Raw genomic sequence first — 18,092 nt, forward strand, 5'->3', positions numbered from 1 at the left:
AGCACAACAGAAGTACCACGAACAACAAAAGAGGTTTCTGCTTGTAGAACTTAAACTTATGGACCATTCACTGCATCGTAGCGCTACACATTTATCTCTATGAGACTGGCATGGCTGAGTGAGATTAGTTATTGATGATTTTACTATTTAGGCTATATTTTCATGTTTTATTATTTTATTTGAAGTGCTTTGAACAGCAGAAGTCTGTAAAATTCTGATGATGCAATTATTCATGTTTTAGCTTCCTTCTGTTTTACGATTATTTAACTTCTTATTGGGTTTTAGATTCACTTTTGGGTTTTTCATTGTTTTTTTTATAACTTAAGCTTAATGTTTTAATTAGCTTTACATTTTGTAAATGGTCTGCATTTCTATGTCCCTTTTCCATCTGATGCAGACGATCAAAATGCTTTACAGTCATGCATAACTTTCACCCACACAAAAAGTACAGAACTCAAGCTCATGGGCACCTTAGCGATTTTCCTGTTGGCATCAGGGAATTGAATCTTTGATCCTCTTTGTCATAAGCCTGCTTCACTAAACCTCTGGCCATCACTGCTTTATGTCCAATCAGCTTTATGTACAATTAGTTTTAGGTTCAGTTTGCATTTTACTTCGTTTTCATGGGCAGGATGGTGCAGTGGTGATTGGCAGTGCTGCCACAAAGCAAGAAGGTGGTGGGTTTGGTTCCTGTCTGTGTGGACGTCTGCATTTTTTCCGTGTTTGCATGAGTTTCCTCCCACTATCGATATATTCCTGTCAACTAGAGCTGCAATGATTAATCAATTATGAAATTTAATTGCAGCTATTTTGATAATGGATTAATTGTTTTGAGAACAAATCTCCTTTCCTCCTCTTCTCATATCTTTGGGTTCTGGACAAAATAAGACATTTCACGACATCTTGGGCTTCTGGAAACACTGATTGACATTTAAGAACCAAAGAACTACATAACTGATTAATCCAAATAATCAGCAGATTAATTGATGTTAAAAAGAATAATAAATTGCGGCCGTATAATATAAGGCGCAATTTAGTTGTCTGTGTTGTTTTGTTTGTCAGGAAGAGACAAAGCTCTGTGCAAGATTTTCTTTCTTAATTTATATTTTTCCCACAGATACCGTTTTCATTTCTGCCATTTTATAATCCTTTATATGTTTGTTTGTTTGTTTTTTTATTATTGTTATTGTTATTTTTATTATTTCTTAATAGGTTTTATGGCAAAATAAAATAAGTTTGAAATTTATTGGTAGAATTTATGGTTATGATTTACTGGTAAAGTAACCAAAGGATTAATCAAATGATTCTTTTTTTTTTTTTTTCTCAGAGAATATTTTTCCATTAGGAATGTTGTATGTGAAGAGCGTCAGTGTGCATCCAGATCAACTATCCACACACACATATCACATATAGCATACAGTGGAAATAAAACCTGCAAGCACAATAAATAGTTCATAATAAATGAACAATAAATAGCTTAGGAAGTGTACAAAATATTTTAAAAGTGTTCATCCATTTTTAAGTCTAATGAATGTGGGCACAGCACTTGACATGGCTAAAAGTCTGAAAATAATCAATAGATTAACTGGAAAAACAGTTCTTAAATTAATTTAAAAAGTGAACAACAGATTAATCAATTACAAAAATAATTAGTTGCAGCTCTAGTGCCAGTGTTGGCTTTGCAGACACTGTAAAAAAAAATTAGCCAGTTCAAAACCACATGAAGGAGAAGACTAATGTGCTGATCAGGCAGATGTGTCAAGGACAAGTGTGCGCTTTTCGTCCTGAGGCGATCTTTGCAATGATCACCTTTGGGAAAACTTGTGAGCAGTACTTACAATTTAAAAAGTTCCTTTACAGTTATTATTGTATGTTCCACTGACTGAGAGGGTTGGGCTCCAAAACTGTTCGTGCGCTGGTTCCTCTGCCATTGGTATCTACCTGACCGTATCACAATGCAGATTTTGGTGCCATGTTGGTGGTTCAAATTCAAATTTTCAAATTTATTAATTTATATAGCGCCAATTCACAATGAAATTGTCTCAAGGCGCTTCACACAACATTAAAAAAAAAACAAAACATTTAAAACACAATAAAAAGACGACCATAAAAGAAAGACAACCATAAAAGAATACAAAAATAAAAACACATCATAACACTATTGATAAAACAGGGAAAACAAATGAGTCTTTAAATGTGACTTAAAAGTCTCCACAGTATCCGACTGCCGAATGTGTGCCGGGAGATCGTTCCACAGAGCTGGGGCACGGTAGGAGAAAGCTCTGTGACCGGCAGACTTTTTATTCACCCTGGGAACACACAGAAGTCCTGCACCCTGAGAACGCAGGGCCCGAGCTGGTACATAGGGGCTTACCAGGTCAGCCAGATAGGGAGGTGCAAGGCCATGAACAATTTTATAAACTAATAACAGTACTTTAAAATCCGATCTTGCAGGAACAGGGGGCCAGTGCAGGGATGCCAAAACGGGCTTAATATGGTCAAACTTTCTGCTTTGTGTCAAAAGTCTGGCAGCAGCGTTTTGAACCAGTTGAAGACCCCTAATCCTGGACTGCGGTAAGCCAGAAAATAGAGCATTAGAATAGTCCAGTCTAGAAGAGACAAATGCATGAATCAAAGTCTCAGCATCAGCCATAGACAGGATGGGACGAATCTTCGCTACATTTCGCAAATGGAAGAAAGCAGTCCTCGTAATGTCTCTAATGTGGAGATCAAAGGACAACGTAGGATCAAAAATTACTCCAAGGTTCCTCACTTTATCCTTATGATGTATAACACACAAACCTAAGCTAAGTGCTAGCTGATCAAATTGATGCCGATACCTCGCTGAACCAAGAACCATAACTTCAGTCTTATCAGAATTCAAAAGCAGGAAGTTATTAGACATCCAACTTCTTACTGATGCAAGGCAATCTTCCAAAGATTTTATGTGAATGAGATTACCAGCAGTTATTGGCATGTACAATTGAGTGTCATCAGCATAGCAATGAAAGGGAATCCCAAAGCACCGCAGTATATTCCCAAGGGGTGCTACATAAAGGGAAAAAAGCAGGGGTCCTAAAACAGATCCCTGCGGAACCCCAAACTTCATGTCCCTACGATCAGAGGAGGTGCCATTACACAATACACAGTAAGACTGACTGGACAGTTATGACGTCAACCATGCAAGAGCAGTTCCAGTAATCCCAAAGTGATTCTCCAGCCTGTTGAGTAAAATATGATGATCCACGTTGTCAAACGCAGCACTAAGATCCAGCAGCACCAAGAATGTAGTGGTATCTGAGTCCATTGCTCGCAAAAGGTCATTCACTACTTTACTAAGGGCTGTCTCTGTGGAGTGATACTTTTTAAAAGCAGACTGCAGTGGCTCAAAAAGATTATTCTCAGTGAGGTAGTCCGCGAGCTGTCGCGAAACCACTTTTTCCAGGATTTTAGAACAAAATGATAGATTTGATATCGGTCTATAATTCTTCAATACACTAGGGTCGAGATTGGATTTCTTAAGTAATGGTTTAATTACTGCAGACTTGAAACATTTAAGAACAGATCCAGAAGTTAATGAGAGATTTATAATTTCCATCACAGTTGGTCCAAGAATGGGCCACAGGTCCTTAAACAGTTTTGTTGGGATAGGATCAAGTAAACAGGTTGTGCTTTTAGTAGACGTCATGAGCTTCGTCAGTGCGCCTAGCGAAATACCATCAAACTCTGTAAATGTGGGTAACACCTCAGTGGGCACATCCACATCCATAGCAGTATGCAGTGGTTGGACCAAAGCCTGCTGAGATATGCTCAACCTAATATCCTCAATTTTCTTCTGGAAATAGTCCAAGGAGTCCTGTGCTGAAAAGGGAATGAATGAGAAATGCTACAGTTTCAAACAAAAACTTTGAGTTATGCTTGTTTTATTGATCAAATCAGAATAATAGGCCGCTTTGTAGCCAGTAGTGCATGCTTATAATCTAAGACAGCATCACGCCATGCAAGGTGGAACACCTCTAATTTAGAACTACGCCATTTCCGTTCCAAACCTCGAGCCTTCTGCCTAAGGTCACGCAAGTAATAATTGAACCAAGTGCCTTGGGAAGGCGTGGCCTTAAAAGAGGAAGCGCAACCTTATCCAGTGTAGCCTTGAGTGCTGAATTCAAGCCATCCGCAAGACTATCCACTGATTGAATATTCTCCAACCCTGAAGCCAAAATTTCAGGCAGTCTGGCTTCGAGTTCAGTCATAGTTGAGGGATTAATGCGTCGCCGCAGAAATAGACAAGGCTTTCGGTCCACTAAACGTGGCAACATAAATGCACACCTAATAAATGAGTGGTCAGAGACCACCGAGACAAGAGGCAAAATGTAAATGTTCGTGACAGCAAGGCCACGTGTGAGAACCAAATCAAGGGTATTTCCACTAATGTGCTAATCCTGAATGCATTGCTGAAATCCCAACGCATCCACAAGTTTCATAAATGACTTGCAAATTAATCCGGTTGGTTACGTATTAACGTGAGGCTTGAGAATGTAAAGTAAGGCAAAGCAGTAAATAGTCTATCCAAATGTGAATGGCCCATATGTCTGAGTTGCTGCAGGTATTCATTTTTCCTCATTATTATACAGGTTCTGTGGTGTGGTGCATGCAGCGTCGGGCGGCTGCAGTCCATTTTCCCAATCCTGACCGGACCTCGTGACTGCTTATTGCTTTTACTAATGTAGTGTAAAATGATTGTAATTGGGTTTGGCTTTATTTATGTGAAGATGTTGTGTATTTATTCCCATGTACATACTTATTAAAGCTGAAGTTTGTAGGGTTGACTGTCATCTAGTGGTAATGCTGCAAATTCTGTTACGTCCTCACCCTTCGCAGTTTCATTTACCCTCACGTTGTTGCTTTTTTTGCTGATCAGGATTCATGACGGTTTCTCAAACTTATCCTGCACAAGCAACCAGTAGACAGTGTACGCGAGAGCAGCTACTGAGTCCTCTTCTTTTTTTCTTCACTCTTCCGGCCAACCATGCTGCCAAATGTGAATAACTTGTAGGTATGTCCCTTTTGGGCTACTGTATCAAAAATGGTGCTGCAACATGGCGGCCTCCGTGAGTGAACCCGCTCCCATTTAGACATGCAGTGCCCATTCTAAGATAATCACATTGATCTGTTTTTGCAGATCACATTGATCTGTTTTTGCAGGCAGTCATTCAGTAATGGACAGATGATTATGAATTTGATATTAAATTTCTGCTAATAAAACAATAAATCCTACACAGTGGAGCTGTTAAGATATTCATCAATTTGACATTCAGATTTGCCTTGACAATTAAAAAAATACATTATTTAGTATATTGAACAGTCGTGCTACCATTTTTTATATTTATCTTTTTTGATTAAGTTAAAAGATAATGGTTCTGAAAGTGTTTAGGCACCAGCACCATTTTAAAAGTATTGATTAACACCAGTATTGCAAAAAAAAAAAAATAACCACTGCACTCGTAGAGCACAAACCTCCGCCAACACTAGTTTCCAATTCCGCAAATTCTTAAATTGGAAAAAATTTTCAAGGTCAAAGTCCTGTTAGAAGAGGTTTTCATAATATAATACAAATATAGATCAAAATGGCTTTTCAGTGTTAAAATCAAATAACCGCTAAATCAGCAATTCAGATATGAATCAAACTTAATCTATTCATTGAGAGTGCCAGTTTGCGCCTCATTGTCACAAACGAGAGTGATTGAGGCACTTTTGACTGAGATATAATGCAAAATGTACACCAAATGGGCTTTCAACATTAAATTCAAATGTCCACAAAATCCACAATCCGGATCAGATCTGGATCAAACTTTGTCAGGTGATAGTGAGTGCCAGTCTGTACCTCACTTTCAAATAGAGTGATTGAGACATTTTCGATTAAGATATAAGGTAATATATTCATTAAATGGGGTTTTCAATGTTAAATTTAAATGGCCACAAAATCTGTAATCTGGATCAGATCCAGATCAAACTTGTCGGGTGATAAAGGATGCCATCCTATATATATATCGCTGTTAAATATGAAAGAAGTGTTATCTTTTTTGACAGTTATGAATTTCTGAAACTTTGTTTAATGTTAATGATAGGGATTTTTCCAATTTTTGCATGATTTTTCCTGACTTTGACCTTTGACCTGTGACATTGAAAATTTAATCAGTTCTTGCCTATGAGGATATGAATCTTAAGTAAAAATTTCATAACTATATATGAAAAATCTTTGTTCACAAACGAACAAACAAACAAATGGGCAAAAATGTAACATCTACCCAACTTTGTTGGCAGAGCCCAAAAAAAGATAACCAACCCTACTTTAAGGTCATTTGATAGTTTGCGCTTACTAGATACGTTGAGGGTTTTTGCCTTCCTTCTTGTGACAATTCTGCCTTTCTCATCTGCATGTCTGCTTTTTGTTTGTATGAAACAAAAAAATAATCATGCCCATCTCCTGTTTGTCAGTGTGTGCATGCTTGTCGTGTACACATATGTACATAAATATGCAGGCAGGACAGATAATGTCGGTCAGAGAAAAAAAAGGCAGAGAGACTTCGCTGTAAACCGCCATCCTATCTTTTGCGGCACTTGAAAAACCTGCCCGTCCGCCTGGTAGTTCAGTTTAGTTTCGTCAGAATGTTCCAGCTCACTTTGACCCAAATCAGATGCTTCAGAATCTACACAAACCTGCACTTAACATTTCTTCTTGCCATGTTAAGTTCTACAATAACATGAATGGGAAGAAAGTCGCAAAAATGTTTGTGCATAAGAGTTAAATGTCTTTTGAAGCATTTGCTCCTTCCATGCATGTGTCTGTCCACCTGAATACAATTATCAGATATTCTACTCTGATTAGATTGTATGACTGTGTTTTACCTTCTTCTTGTTTTTTTTGTTTTGTTTTGTTTTGTTTTTTTGGTCAGTCACCATTTGTTGGTGAACCTGTTTGTTCATTTTGTTACTAGTGGCTTGCGCCCCAAATAAATAAGTAATTTTAGTTTTTACTTCATTTGACATTTGTCTCGATACTTGTTCAAATTCATCCTGGCAATATCACATGACTTTTTATCCTCTACATTCTGTCATGGTAACCATTATCATTCCTGTTCCCCCTCCTCCCCACCCACATCCTCATCCTCTTGTCTTTCGTCTGACCCCGCCTGAATAAAAGTTCCCATGATGCACGGTGCAACCACCTCCACTGTTTCGTCGGCCTCGACACCAGTCACCAATGTTCCTTTTGCTGAATCTGCTGCCTCGAATCAGGTTTGCTCGTTCGTTTCAGTTCTCTTTTTTTTTTTTTTTTTTTTGAGTTTGACCGTAAGTTGTGAGTCATTTGCACAGATTTTTGCCTGTAATTTCACATTTCATCTTTTGTCATCTTTTGGCTCTTATCATAATGTGAGCAAATGAGGCCCAGTTTTAAGGACAGTGTGTTGTCTACATGTCTCGGTTTGGGGTTGAACCATATCATGCTGTGCTGTGTCCCATATTCATTGTTGCTTTATGTAAAGTGTGGACACCATTTTTGTCAGCTGGCAGTGATAGCTGACACTTTAGCCGTGCTTTAATTGCCCAGTTTCACAATACAATGTGCCACCTATTGGTTGGTAGACATAGGCCAAAATATGCAGAGCATCATGGGAAACTCCAGTTCTGAGTTTAATGTATGAATCAGGATAATGTATGAATGTATGAATCGGGACAATGTTGTCCTCATTCATTGCAAATCCACTCTCTCTACCATCTTTTCAGTCCACACCAATATCAATATTGACACTGAAAATGCCTCTCGTGAGTGACCCCTAGTGGTGCACTGTATTATGAAAACAGACGGTTGAAATGGATATATTAGTAATGCCTTGTTTTGTGTATTATTATTATTATTACTACTACTACTACTATTATTTGCATTGCACTTACCAAAACAACCATTTTATTTAATGTGCCTCAAACCTTTAAAAAACCATGAAAAAATGTCAAAAAATACATATTTATGAATAAATCTAAATATGTATAATATGTGAACATGTTTTACCTCCAGTATTGTGACAAAATATTGCTGTAATGTTATTATAACTTCATTTGAATGACTCCCTGCACTCACCCTCTTAATAATTAGACAAATTGAGTGGATATGACAAAAAAATCAACAACAAAAAACACTAAAGGTTGCCAAAGCCTGGAATCCTGATGAGCAAGGACTACGATAAACAAATGTTATCATATGTATGATAGAATCATATTTAAATCGACTATTGCTGGATTTGCACCTATATTATTTAATTTATTATTACATGTGTATTTTATTTTGCATACATTCCACTAATTTTAAAAACACATGTGACAAGACTCGGTGGAAATTTACAGAAAACAATGTTTTTCTTGTGCAACAACACTGTGACCTCTGAGCAAAGGTGCAATACATTCCGTGTTAGCTGGGTTGGGTTTATTTATTTATTTTGTGGTCAATTGCACTTTTATCAAAATTTCGACCTGCTTATAAAACCCTTTTTGCAGTACTGTACATTCTGAACTCACCCGTCACTCATCTCATTTCATGGCAGAATTTTCCAAACTAGTGCATTTAGCACCAGAGTAAACTTGAGCATTAATAAGGAGGTGAAACAAAAAATAAAATGCACTGTTTGTTTTCATAGAGCCTTTGAGGTGACATGAGTGGAAGAATATTTTCTCTTAAATTTTGCACAAAAATATAATAATAAAGTAGAAACTTCAGTCTAAAAATGGATTGTTAGTGGAAGTGTATCAATCAATATTAGACTTGTCCCAAAATTGCACCAACACCTGTTCTCAATACCACACGAGGCTGTTACATCATTTTAATGCCAAAATAACACACCATGTAAGATTTCATCCGTTCATGTTGTTATCTCGACATGTGGTGCCACAATTTTGGTGCAGGTCCAAAATTCAGTACATTTCTCCTAAGGACCTGACCAACTCCATTACATGGGGTTGGTGAGGCGTAAACAAAATAATATGAAAGACCTTCCAGTCCCTTCAGATGACTCACTTGTGTCATCAGTTTTGGAACAAACTTAACAGTTCTTTACTTTATTTGGCCATAATATGACAAATCATAACGTGTGCATTTAGCACATGCTGGATTTGCTCCAGAAATGTATTTTTCATGCTTGATGTAATCTAATGAATCAGTATTATAGTGAAGCTTGCTCTTTTGTAAATCTTTGTAATAGTTTCAGATTCGCTGTCCCTTCCTTTCCTCACTCGGTTCTCTGTCTCTTCCAGTAGATCCAACAGAGCTCCTGACTGCTGACCCAGTGGACCTGCAGTGTGTTCCCATGGAAACACATTTCTGCCCAGTTCCCAAACTAGTGGTGGCAGCGCCGATGGGGTTAAACTCTGTAAGCCTTTCCCGAAACCCCAGTTAAACTCCTATCAACCATCCTCTGTCTGCCCCAGAAGCCCGTGTGCTCCCGTGGAGCCTTCTTACTGAATGCAGCACATATGTGCCTAAACAACAGTGCACACTGAGTGAATGGAGTGTTGTGAAAGTCCACGAGGCAGCATTAGCTGACGCAATACAAACCCGGACATATTATAGCTGCTTTAAAGAAGCTATCCTGATGTGTCAAGAAGGAAATTTCAGGCTGAGCAATAGAGCTCCTTCTCTTTTACAGCCATACATGCCCACACCTTAAAAACGCTGAAAACTATGCGTGCACACACATTTGACAGAAACAACCGTTTAGGGATTGGAGCCATTATTATGTACGGTGACCCAACGACAGCAGTTCTGACAAGAGCAAAGGCAAAGCTTATACTGGCCTGCAGAAATCATGAAAGTGTTTCATTATCATGATTATGTTTCAAGATAATTAATCAAAATGAGTTGTGTCATGTGTGACAGGCAAGTTCTTTTCATGGTCCATACTCTCATCTTACCTGAAGAAGTGTGTCTTTTGTAATCTATTTGTTTGTGCCTTTGATTTTTCTGCTTGGCAGCAGAGGGGATTGGATTTCCAATTTTTGGCATGCACTCTTTTTGGAATGAGTGATTGCTCAAACGTGATGTCATGTGCAATTAAAGAGACATACAATACTGTACTTTAGCTTATATCATGGAAGTGTATGGATGGATATATACATATATATAGTACTGTGCAAAAGTTTTAGGCACATTTCATGCATAATGGAAGCATTAAAAATGATGAAAACCTGATAAATATTCATAAATAAATGAAATGTGTGATGAATTTAAACTTTAATCAATATGAAAATTGGGTTGTATTTACCTGTACTTTTTCGGTATATAAGTCGCATCAGAGTATAAGAACCTCAAAACTATTTTTGAGAAGAACAGGACTTAAAGTATGAGTTATTGTGTTTTACAATCATTTTAACATCGCATGATTATTTGCAGCTGTGTTTATGTAGTATTCTACTAGCCAGTACAAATAAATTATTATTATTATAATTATGGAGTAAAAAATATAGCCCACATATTCACTTCTGTTGGAACTGATTCTATGTTGACATGCCAGCAGAAAAATGGTGTGGTGGGAGGGGCATCAAACACTGTTTTTATTATATTTTATTCTAATTCTGGGGTGCCTGAAACTTTTGTAGAGTACTCTGTATGTATATATATATATATATATATATATATATATATATATATATATATATATATATATATATATATATATATATATATAGCCTCTTCAAATCATTTGTAAGTTGCTTAAAAAATGTTAAAAATTGATTTGAACACTCTTGTAGTTTCATACTCAGTATCTGATATTATCTAATCATAATAGAAACAGCTGCAACATTGATAATTAATACAACAAACATAAACCTGTACGACTGTGAAGTAAGAGTCACTATATCACTGCTTGTGTTGCCTCACTAAATTTGAGTTGAAAGAGTTTTGTGAATGTGGCTCTTTATTTAAGAACAAAATTGTCTGAAGTAGGCAGTTTTGTTCTCTGTCTTTGCTGAGTTCATCTTGCAGTGGGAAGTCAAATTTTTGGATGAACAGGGAATTGAAAATCAGAATTTTGAATAGAAAACTCTTGCTTTTAACGTGGTCATTCACATCAACAAAATAACCACTTTACTTTTAAAATCACTCTTTTGTTCTGTTCTCTGTAAACAAAACAGTTCACGTACAGACACGGAGTTTTATCATCTATGTATAACTTAATATGTCAGGTTTTGTTTTTTGACACAGTGACAATATCAGGAAGGATCTTGTTTTCACTGGTGAGACAGCCAAGATTTCAAATGTTTTCATGCCAGTACAAAATTAAGATGTATTCACATTTAATTTGTGTAAGTAACATTTAAATAATCTGAGACTGAAGATGAAGCAAAGTTAACGTCTTTCACTGAGGCCTCATTAAATTTAGTTTAAACACAGTTCCCACTTCACATTTCCCACATAAGATGAAGGCAGCATAAATCAGGAACAGAGGAGAATCTTGAGATTATATAAACTGTCTTGAGTTGCAACATCTGGTTAGTGATTATTTCTTTGTTGTGATGGGTAGCTGTTTAACAATCTGAAAAATTGTTCTATCCATAATTTGATATCTAATCATGGTGGTGACATTCTTAAAAGGGTCATAATGTGCAAAACGATATCTCTTTATGTATACGTGTATTTATGTCACATGATTCCGATTTTATCTTCAACATTTCCAAAGTTCTATAATTTACAAAAGTACATGTAGAAAGTTTCCTACTACAATAAAAACTTGGAGCTGAAATGAACGACTACTTGCCCTGTGAGAAACTTCCAATGATCCAGTCTACACTTGGTGTGACACACTGATATTGACCCCCTCTTTGAAGCAAAAGTAGTATTTGCCAACAGCTCCTTTCCATTTAAAGCAACAGCAAAAGAAACAGGATGGTTCTTAGATGGTTCTTGGTTCTAAACATCAGCTAATTTTAGGATGCATCATTTTAGATGCATTGATTCCATGTCTGTGTGGTATTTTCAACTGTAAATTTTAATATCTGTTTAAGGCCGGTCTCCCATTACTAATTTTTGGCCCCTATTGACCTCCACATTCCAAATCTGAGATAATCGGGCCTGATTGTCCACAACAGCCGTCTAAAGTTGTGTGTCATTATGCCATACAAGATTATGCATCAGATCACTTCTGATTCCAAGTGGCATTGAACGCAGCACCGTGTGCTCACTGTATAAGGAGGAATAAACATGCAATGTGATTACATCAACATGTTACAAAGCTAAAAATGTAGCCATTAACATCTCAAAAAACTGTCTTCTGCTGAAGAGTGTGGAATGGGAATATGGATGTATATTATATTTCCAGAGGAGATTTAAAGAGGTCAGTGAATGGTGAGTCTTTGAATGACACATGCTGACCTCTGTGTTCACTTCACAAATAACACAATCTGCATTGTATTTTAATTTTAGTTTACATTGTAGCCTGGCACATCAAAATAACTTAGCAACCCAATCCACATTCAAATGGACATTATTTGTTTCAAAAGGCACTGACTAAATAATAACAAATCCAACTGAACAAATAAAATAGACACACGGTGTGTGTGGTCTGGTACCAGTTTGGTATGCAACAAATACTCTATACATTCTGTTTGCAAACCTGCATTGTGCTTTTGCCAGAGCAATGAGCGGAGCTGTGTGTATCAGCATGGTGCTGTTGTGCATCTCATGGTGCAGCTGTGCATCTCAGCAGTGCCGCTGTGCATGTCAAGGGTGCCATTCTATTCTTCTCCAGCTCCCCTGATGCACAGCCACTACACAGTGCTGTGCATGATCCCTTCCCACTTAGGTCAATGAAATTGCTCTGCCCCCCCCCCAAAAAAAAACACAACCTGCAGTGCTATCTCAATGGGGAACATTCTGCAAAGGCACTATTACCACAGATTACTCAATATATCATGCATGGATAGAGTATCCAATTTTTGTTTTGTTTTTTGTGTGTGTGTGTGTGTTTTGTTTTTTTGCCACTAAAGTAATCAGGTGCCACAACTTGGCAATGAGAGATCTGCTTTAAAAAACCTGGGGCCAAATGCATAAAATTGTAAATTCACCACCAAATCTGTGTGTATGAACAAAGGCAGAAATGTGCAGATCCATTGTTTTTGTCAGACTGATACAGCAAGTGCACGTGCCTCTGTTCCACTCCCATCTTTTGCCATTAATAGATGTAGATGCTTCCTTATTTAATCATTTGCATTTAAATACAGTGTGTGCACCACATCTTATTACACATGGCAGTAAAAAAGAAACAGCAAAGAAGAAGTGTAATTTCACCAACTGTGAAATTTAGACATCCTTTGGAGAGCTGGAGGAAAGAAAGTATGTTTTATTTATTGGTCTCAATCCATCTTTCTGCATGACCATTTCACAGACAAAAAGAGAGCAGATAAAATTTCATATTCACAGTGCAATTTGGGAATGGCAAATTCTACATATCAATATAGTTTTTTGTGTTAATGGAAATAATATTTTAATGATAACAAAATGTGAACTCTGTGACTTTGTTTTATATTATTTTAATTTTCCACTACAGCATATTAGACTTGATTTGCCCTGAAAAACAATTGTACACATAATCTGAATTACACTGAGGTTTACACATTCTCACCACACATTCATTCTTTATACATCCAAGATCATGTGCAAATTAAAAAAAATGTTGCACAACATTGTTTTTGCATGTTGCCCCCAGAGAATTGTACAATATGACCCATTTAACAATGACAGGTTGCTTCAGCCACAAATCTCGTAAACTGACTCTTTTCTTCATCTCATTTGAAGTCATAGTCAACAAAAACATATTTGTGAGAATCTTTTATGTGTTTTTTTTTTTATTATTGGCATTTACGCTTTTGCAGCTGATGACAACGCTGCCACATTGTTTCCTGTTATGAACTCGTTTCCTGCTGTTACTTGCACCCCTGGTTCTTTCACCAATGTGTGTAGGTAAAAGCAGTGGTATCTATATGCAATGATCTGAGCTACTTAACACAATGAATCCTCTGAAAGCATTTCATTTTCAATGGCAAAAGTGTATTTTTAAGGGGCAGTTTGTGTCTCCTTAATTGAGGATTTTGCAGCACAAGATTTGTCATACGGCTTTTCAGGGACAAAGATGAGAACTTGAAAATGTCCTGTGACTATGAAATGTCTTTTTATGTCCTTTCTGTTAAAACTCACTTGTTAAATATTGCAGCCAGAGTCTGTAGAACAGAATAAAGTTGTGGTTCATTTAGGAGAAAATCAATAAGATTTTTGCTCTGTAGTTATCTAAGATGCTATCGTTATATTATTGGGGGTTGGGCTGAACTCATTTATCTGTATTCATATGTGCCTCTCCTCAAATCACCACTGTCAATGTAGAACAGACCAGTGTTAATGCATCAGACGTTATTACTATTATTAGCATATAATAATTAACATACGTGTCTTTCTTTTGCTGTGGGACAGCAGTGCTGTCTTATTAATGTTAAAACAATCTGAGTTGTGTGCATACTACATACAAAGGTGTGTTGAAACACAAAATGAATCACACATTTAGTGAGCTGAAAATGCTGCAGATTTTATGCCACTTCCCAATGAACATTGTTCATTTGAAATCATTTTGGTGTTGTGAATGTATCTAATGCAAAAACTCTGAACATACCCATCTAAAAGATAGGCATGTTGAAATGTAATGATCGCTATATGTAGATTTTTTCTGACTTCACAAAAGTACCACACTGATACTGTGTTAAGACATAATGTGTATTGTTGTATCGATTTATATTTAATGTAAGTGGATGACTACTTTTAGAAATATCACTCACTCTTCAAAAAAAGTTAGAGCAGAATTAGCTGTGCAGACTGTTTTTGTAGCCCCACTTCGAATACAATGGTACCATTATTTATTTACCCACAGTGACCAAAATATACTTATAAATAATGACAAAATTATACAGAATAGAGAAAATCTGTGTATCCCCCCTACTCCCTTATATTATTTTTTAAATTTTTTTTGCAGCTCGCTTCATGTTTATGGTAAACTCACTACAATGCTTCAGGTCGGCAAAAAAATATTAGAAGTGTTGAAAAGTAGAAGGTGTAGGCAAAATATTTTGCCTACACTGTACAGTTTTGATGGTTTAACTTTGTCCAGTCACATAAAAACCCTCCCTCTAGCCTCTGCTACACATATTTCCCAAAATGTTCTTGAATGAGCTGGAACAAAGGTGACGTAAAGCACACTGCCTTGTCTTTGCGTCAGTTTGTGGTGCAACCATTGTGGACCCATTGAGTGCACCTTGACATGTACTGAAGAGGCAGAATAATACACACCCACTGATGATGTCATCATGGATCCCACTTCACACCCTGCTATTTCCTATTTCCAAACGGGAACCAATGTCTGAGTTTCTGATCCAGTGTATTTTTAGTCAGATTCATTACAAATTAAGTTGGCAAGCCAGAATGGAACTTATTCTGCATTGGTGAAAAATGCTACTCCTTTTTTTCCCTTCATATATTATACTTTTGTAAACTGCTGTTTGGTCAGAAATAAGACTGTTTAATTCATAAATTGTGCTCCTTGAAAAGAAAATTAAATACATTTTGAGTTATGTATGAGACCATTCAAGGTGGGGAAACAGGCTTGTTGGAATAATTGTAAACTTTTTTTATCTATTATAATTTCCTGGTTTCTTTTACCTTATTCCACATTTTATTTTTATTCTCATAACTTATATCTGCTTGGAAATATGCAAAATACTCTGATCGTTGTAAACAGATCCTGCATGTGGACACAGTTTTCCTGGACGTGATCAAAGGGCCTTATTCCACAGTCACTGTAACAAGATTTGAAAGCTGCATATGGGAATGTGTATTAATGGTCCATTTTTGACATAAACCATAGTATGGGTATGAAAACATTTATAGTTAATAGTTTGTGTGAGGCGGGAAAAAAGATCTATGTGTGTGTACAATGATGGAGTCATTGTTTATGTTGTAAAAGTTATTGTTGCTGTGGCAACAAAATGACAACATATCTACCTTTGTAATATCATGATCGTGACTTTTATCACATTAATTAAAGTAACACACAACACTAACTTATTCACAAAGGGAATGTCAAATGAGTTTATCCTGTATGGCAACATCATTAAACATTTTGTGTTGAAAGCTTACTTTTTTAAAAAAAAATCCAAAGGTCCCTTGTGGAAGTCAGGCATTTTTTTCTTTGTGTGACCTTAATTGTTTCTGTTTGTAGTTGGTTTTTTTGGGGGGGGGGGGGGGGGGGGGGGTACAGCAAACACCTATCTGTCAGGGAGGTGAAGAGGCTTTTGGACTGAATACGACCTAAATTCTTGATTTATTTCTGTGAAATCAAAGACGTCAGCATTTCCCTCATTCTGGAGGTGCTGCAGCGCTTTTTCCTCTGTCTCAGTCTCGGCCCGTGAGCTGGTCCAGAAGTCTCTTCCTGCCCCAGCTGTGCTGGGTGACATCAATCCTTGTTGAGGTGTATCTGAATGTGTGATGTTCACCTTGTTTGCACTTATTGTACATAAATAGGTCAGAATACTCAAAATTTATTTTGAATAAATATAAATATGGATAAAAGATCATTAAGAAAAAAATAATTTATGTATTGTTAGGTTTAAGGATATGTCTCTTTTTATTACAGTATAAGCTTCAGCATTGCATTATCCAGCTAGAATAATAAGCTTTAAAAGAAGCTCTTTTTCCCTCCCAGCAGTGTATGACCCTGATTTTTTTTTTTAAAAAGTGTAGCATTTATATTTTTGTTGAGTATAAAACAAAAAGCTAAGGATCCAGAAAACAGACACTCATGATCACAGACGTGCACGCAGGGTTGGAATTTTGTTTGTCATTTTCTCCGACTGGTAATTGTATTCTCATTTTTTGACATTCGGAACAAACAATACATCTGAATTCTCCAAAGGAATTCTGTTAAAATTGCAAACACCCTGGTTTTCCAACATAATACTTAAGTTTGCAGCTTCCTTTCACCGCTGTGGTGCAGGAGATTTGTACATCTAGTGCACTTCATTTGCTCTTAAAGCCAGTGATTTGGCTGCCATGGCACTTGTCCTAGTGGTGGACTGAGTCACCCTGGTGAATTTGTTCACAGCCCTCTAACTGTTGATTGTTGCCTATAAGCGTCTGAGCACAGTGACAGGTCTCTCTATACAACATACAACTCACCAAATCCATCTTTGTGCATGTGAGAACCTGCCGCGGAGCAGCTCCTGTGCTGTGGACTTAAGGTTCCCCAGTCACCTGCACCTGATTTTATTCAACTGATTTACTGTTACCCTTAGTTTGATTTAATATTAGATTTGTGCCTTGGAATATGTGGTTTTGTCCTGCATGTTTCATATTTAAGTTGCATCAAAAAGCATCTGCCCTCATTGGAAATAGAATTTGTTCCTTACTGAGATGTGATGGGTGGCCATTATTATTATTATTATTATTATTATTATTAAATTGGGTGAATTTAAGTGCCAGACTGAAATGATGCTTCTGATAAGATGGTGAGGGCTAAAGACTTTTCAGGACAAAGCCATATGAAAACTCTTTCTGACACTCTAGGACAGACTTGAAAGTGACTACTGTATGTTTCTCACCAATAGTTTTACTCTATTTCTTCTTGTGGTGTGTGTATGTGCTGCTGTGCTACCTGCCAGTTTCTTTTTGCAGTGTATATCTATTAAAAGTTGGATTATGTGCCTATAATGGGTTCTGTGCTTTCAGTTTTACCTTTAATAAAATATGTAATTGTGATCCCGAGTAATGTGCTTCATGCTTTACGATCATTTTCTGCAACAAATACACTCAACAAAAATATAAACGCAACACTTTTGGTTTTGCTCCCATTTTGTATGAGATGAACTCAAAGATCTAAAAATTTTTTCACATACACAATATCACCATTTCCCTCAAATATTGTTCACAAACCAGTCTAAATCTGTGATAGTGAGCACTTCTCCTTTGCTGAGATAATCCATCCCACCTCACAGGTGTGCCATATCAAGAT

The 18,092-nt window shown here is 36.9% G+C and overlaps 1 protein-coding gene across 4 annotated transcripts in view; it reads left to right on the forward strand.

Annotated features, from left to right (window-relative positions):
- Positions 1 to 10,223, forward strand: part of mbnl3 (muscleblind-like splicing regulator 3) — a 75,128-nt gene extending 64,905 nt beyond the window's left edge. The window contains exons 7-8 of one of the 4 annotated variants that reach the window (XM_034181583.1): positions 7,202 to 7,296; positions 9,307 to 10,223. In XM_034181583.1, coding sequence (XP_034037474.1) covers positions 7,202 to 7,296; positions 9,307 to 9,324 — 113 coding nt within the window. In that variant the 3' untranslated portion in view covers positions 9,325 to 10,223. Of the gene's footprint in view, positions 1 to 7,201; positions 7,297 to 9,303 lie in introns of all 4 variants that reach the window. The other 3 variants (XM_034181584.1, XM_034181581.1, XM_034181582.1) reach the window with 3 other exon arrangements.
- The last annotated feature ends 7,869 nt before the right edge of the window (positions 10,224 to 18,092 follow it).

This window comes from Thalassophryne amazonica, chromosome 11 (assembly GCF_902500255.1).
Source record: "Thalassophryne amazonica chromosome 11, fThaAma1.1, whole genome shotgun sequence".
Classification (NCBI taxonomy): domain Eukaryota; kingdom Metazoa; phylum Chordata; class Actinopteri; order Batrachoidiformes; family Batrachoididae; genus Thalassophryne; species Thalassophryne amazonica.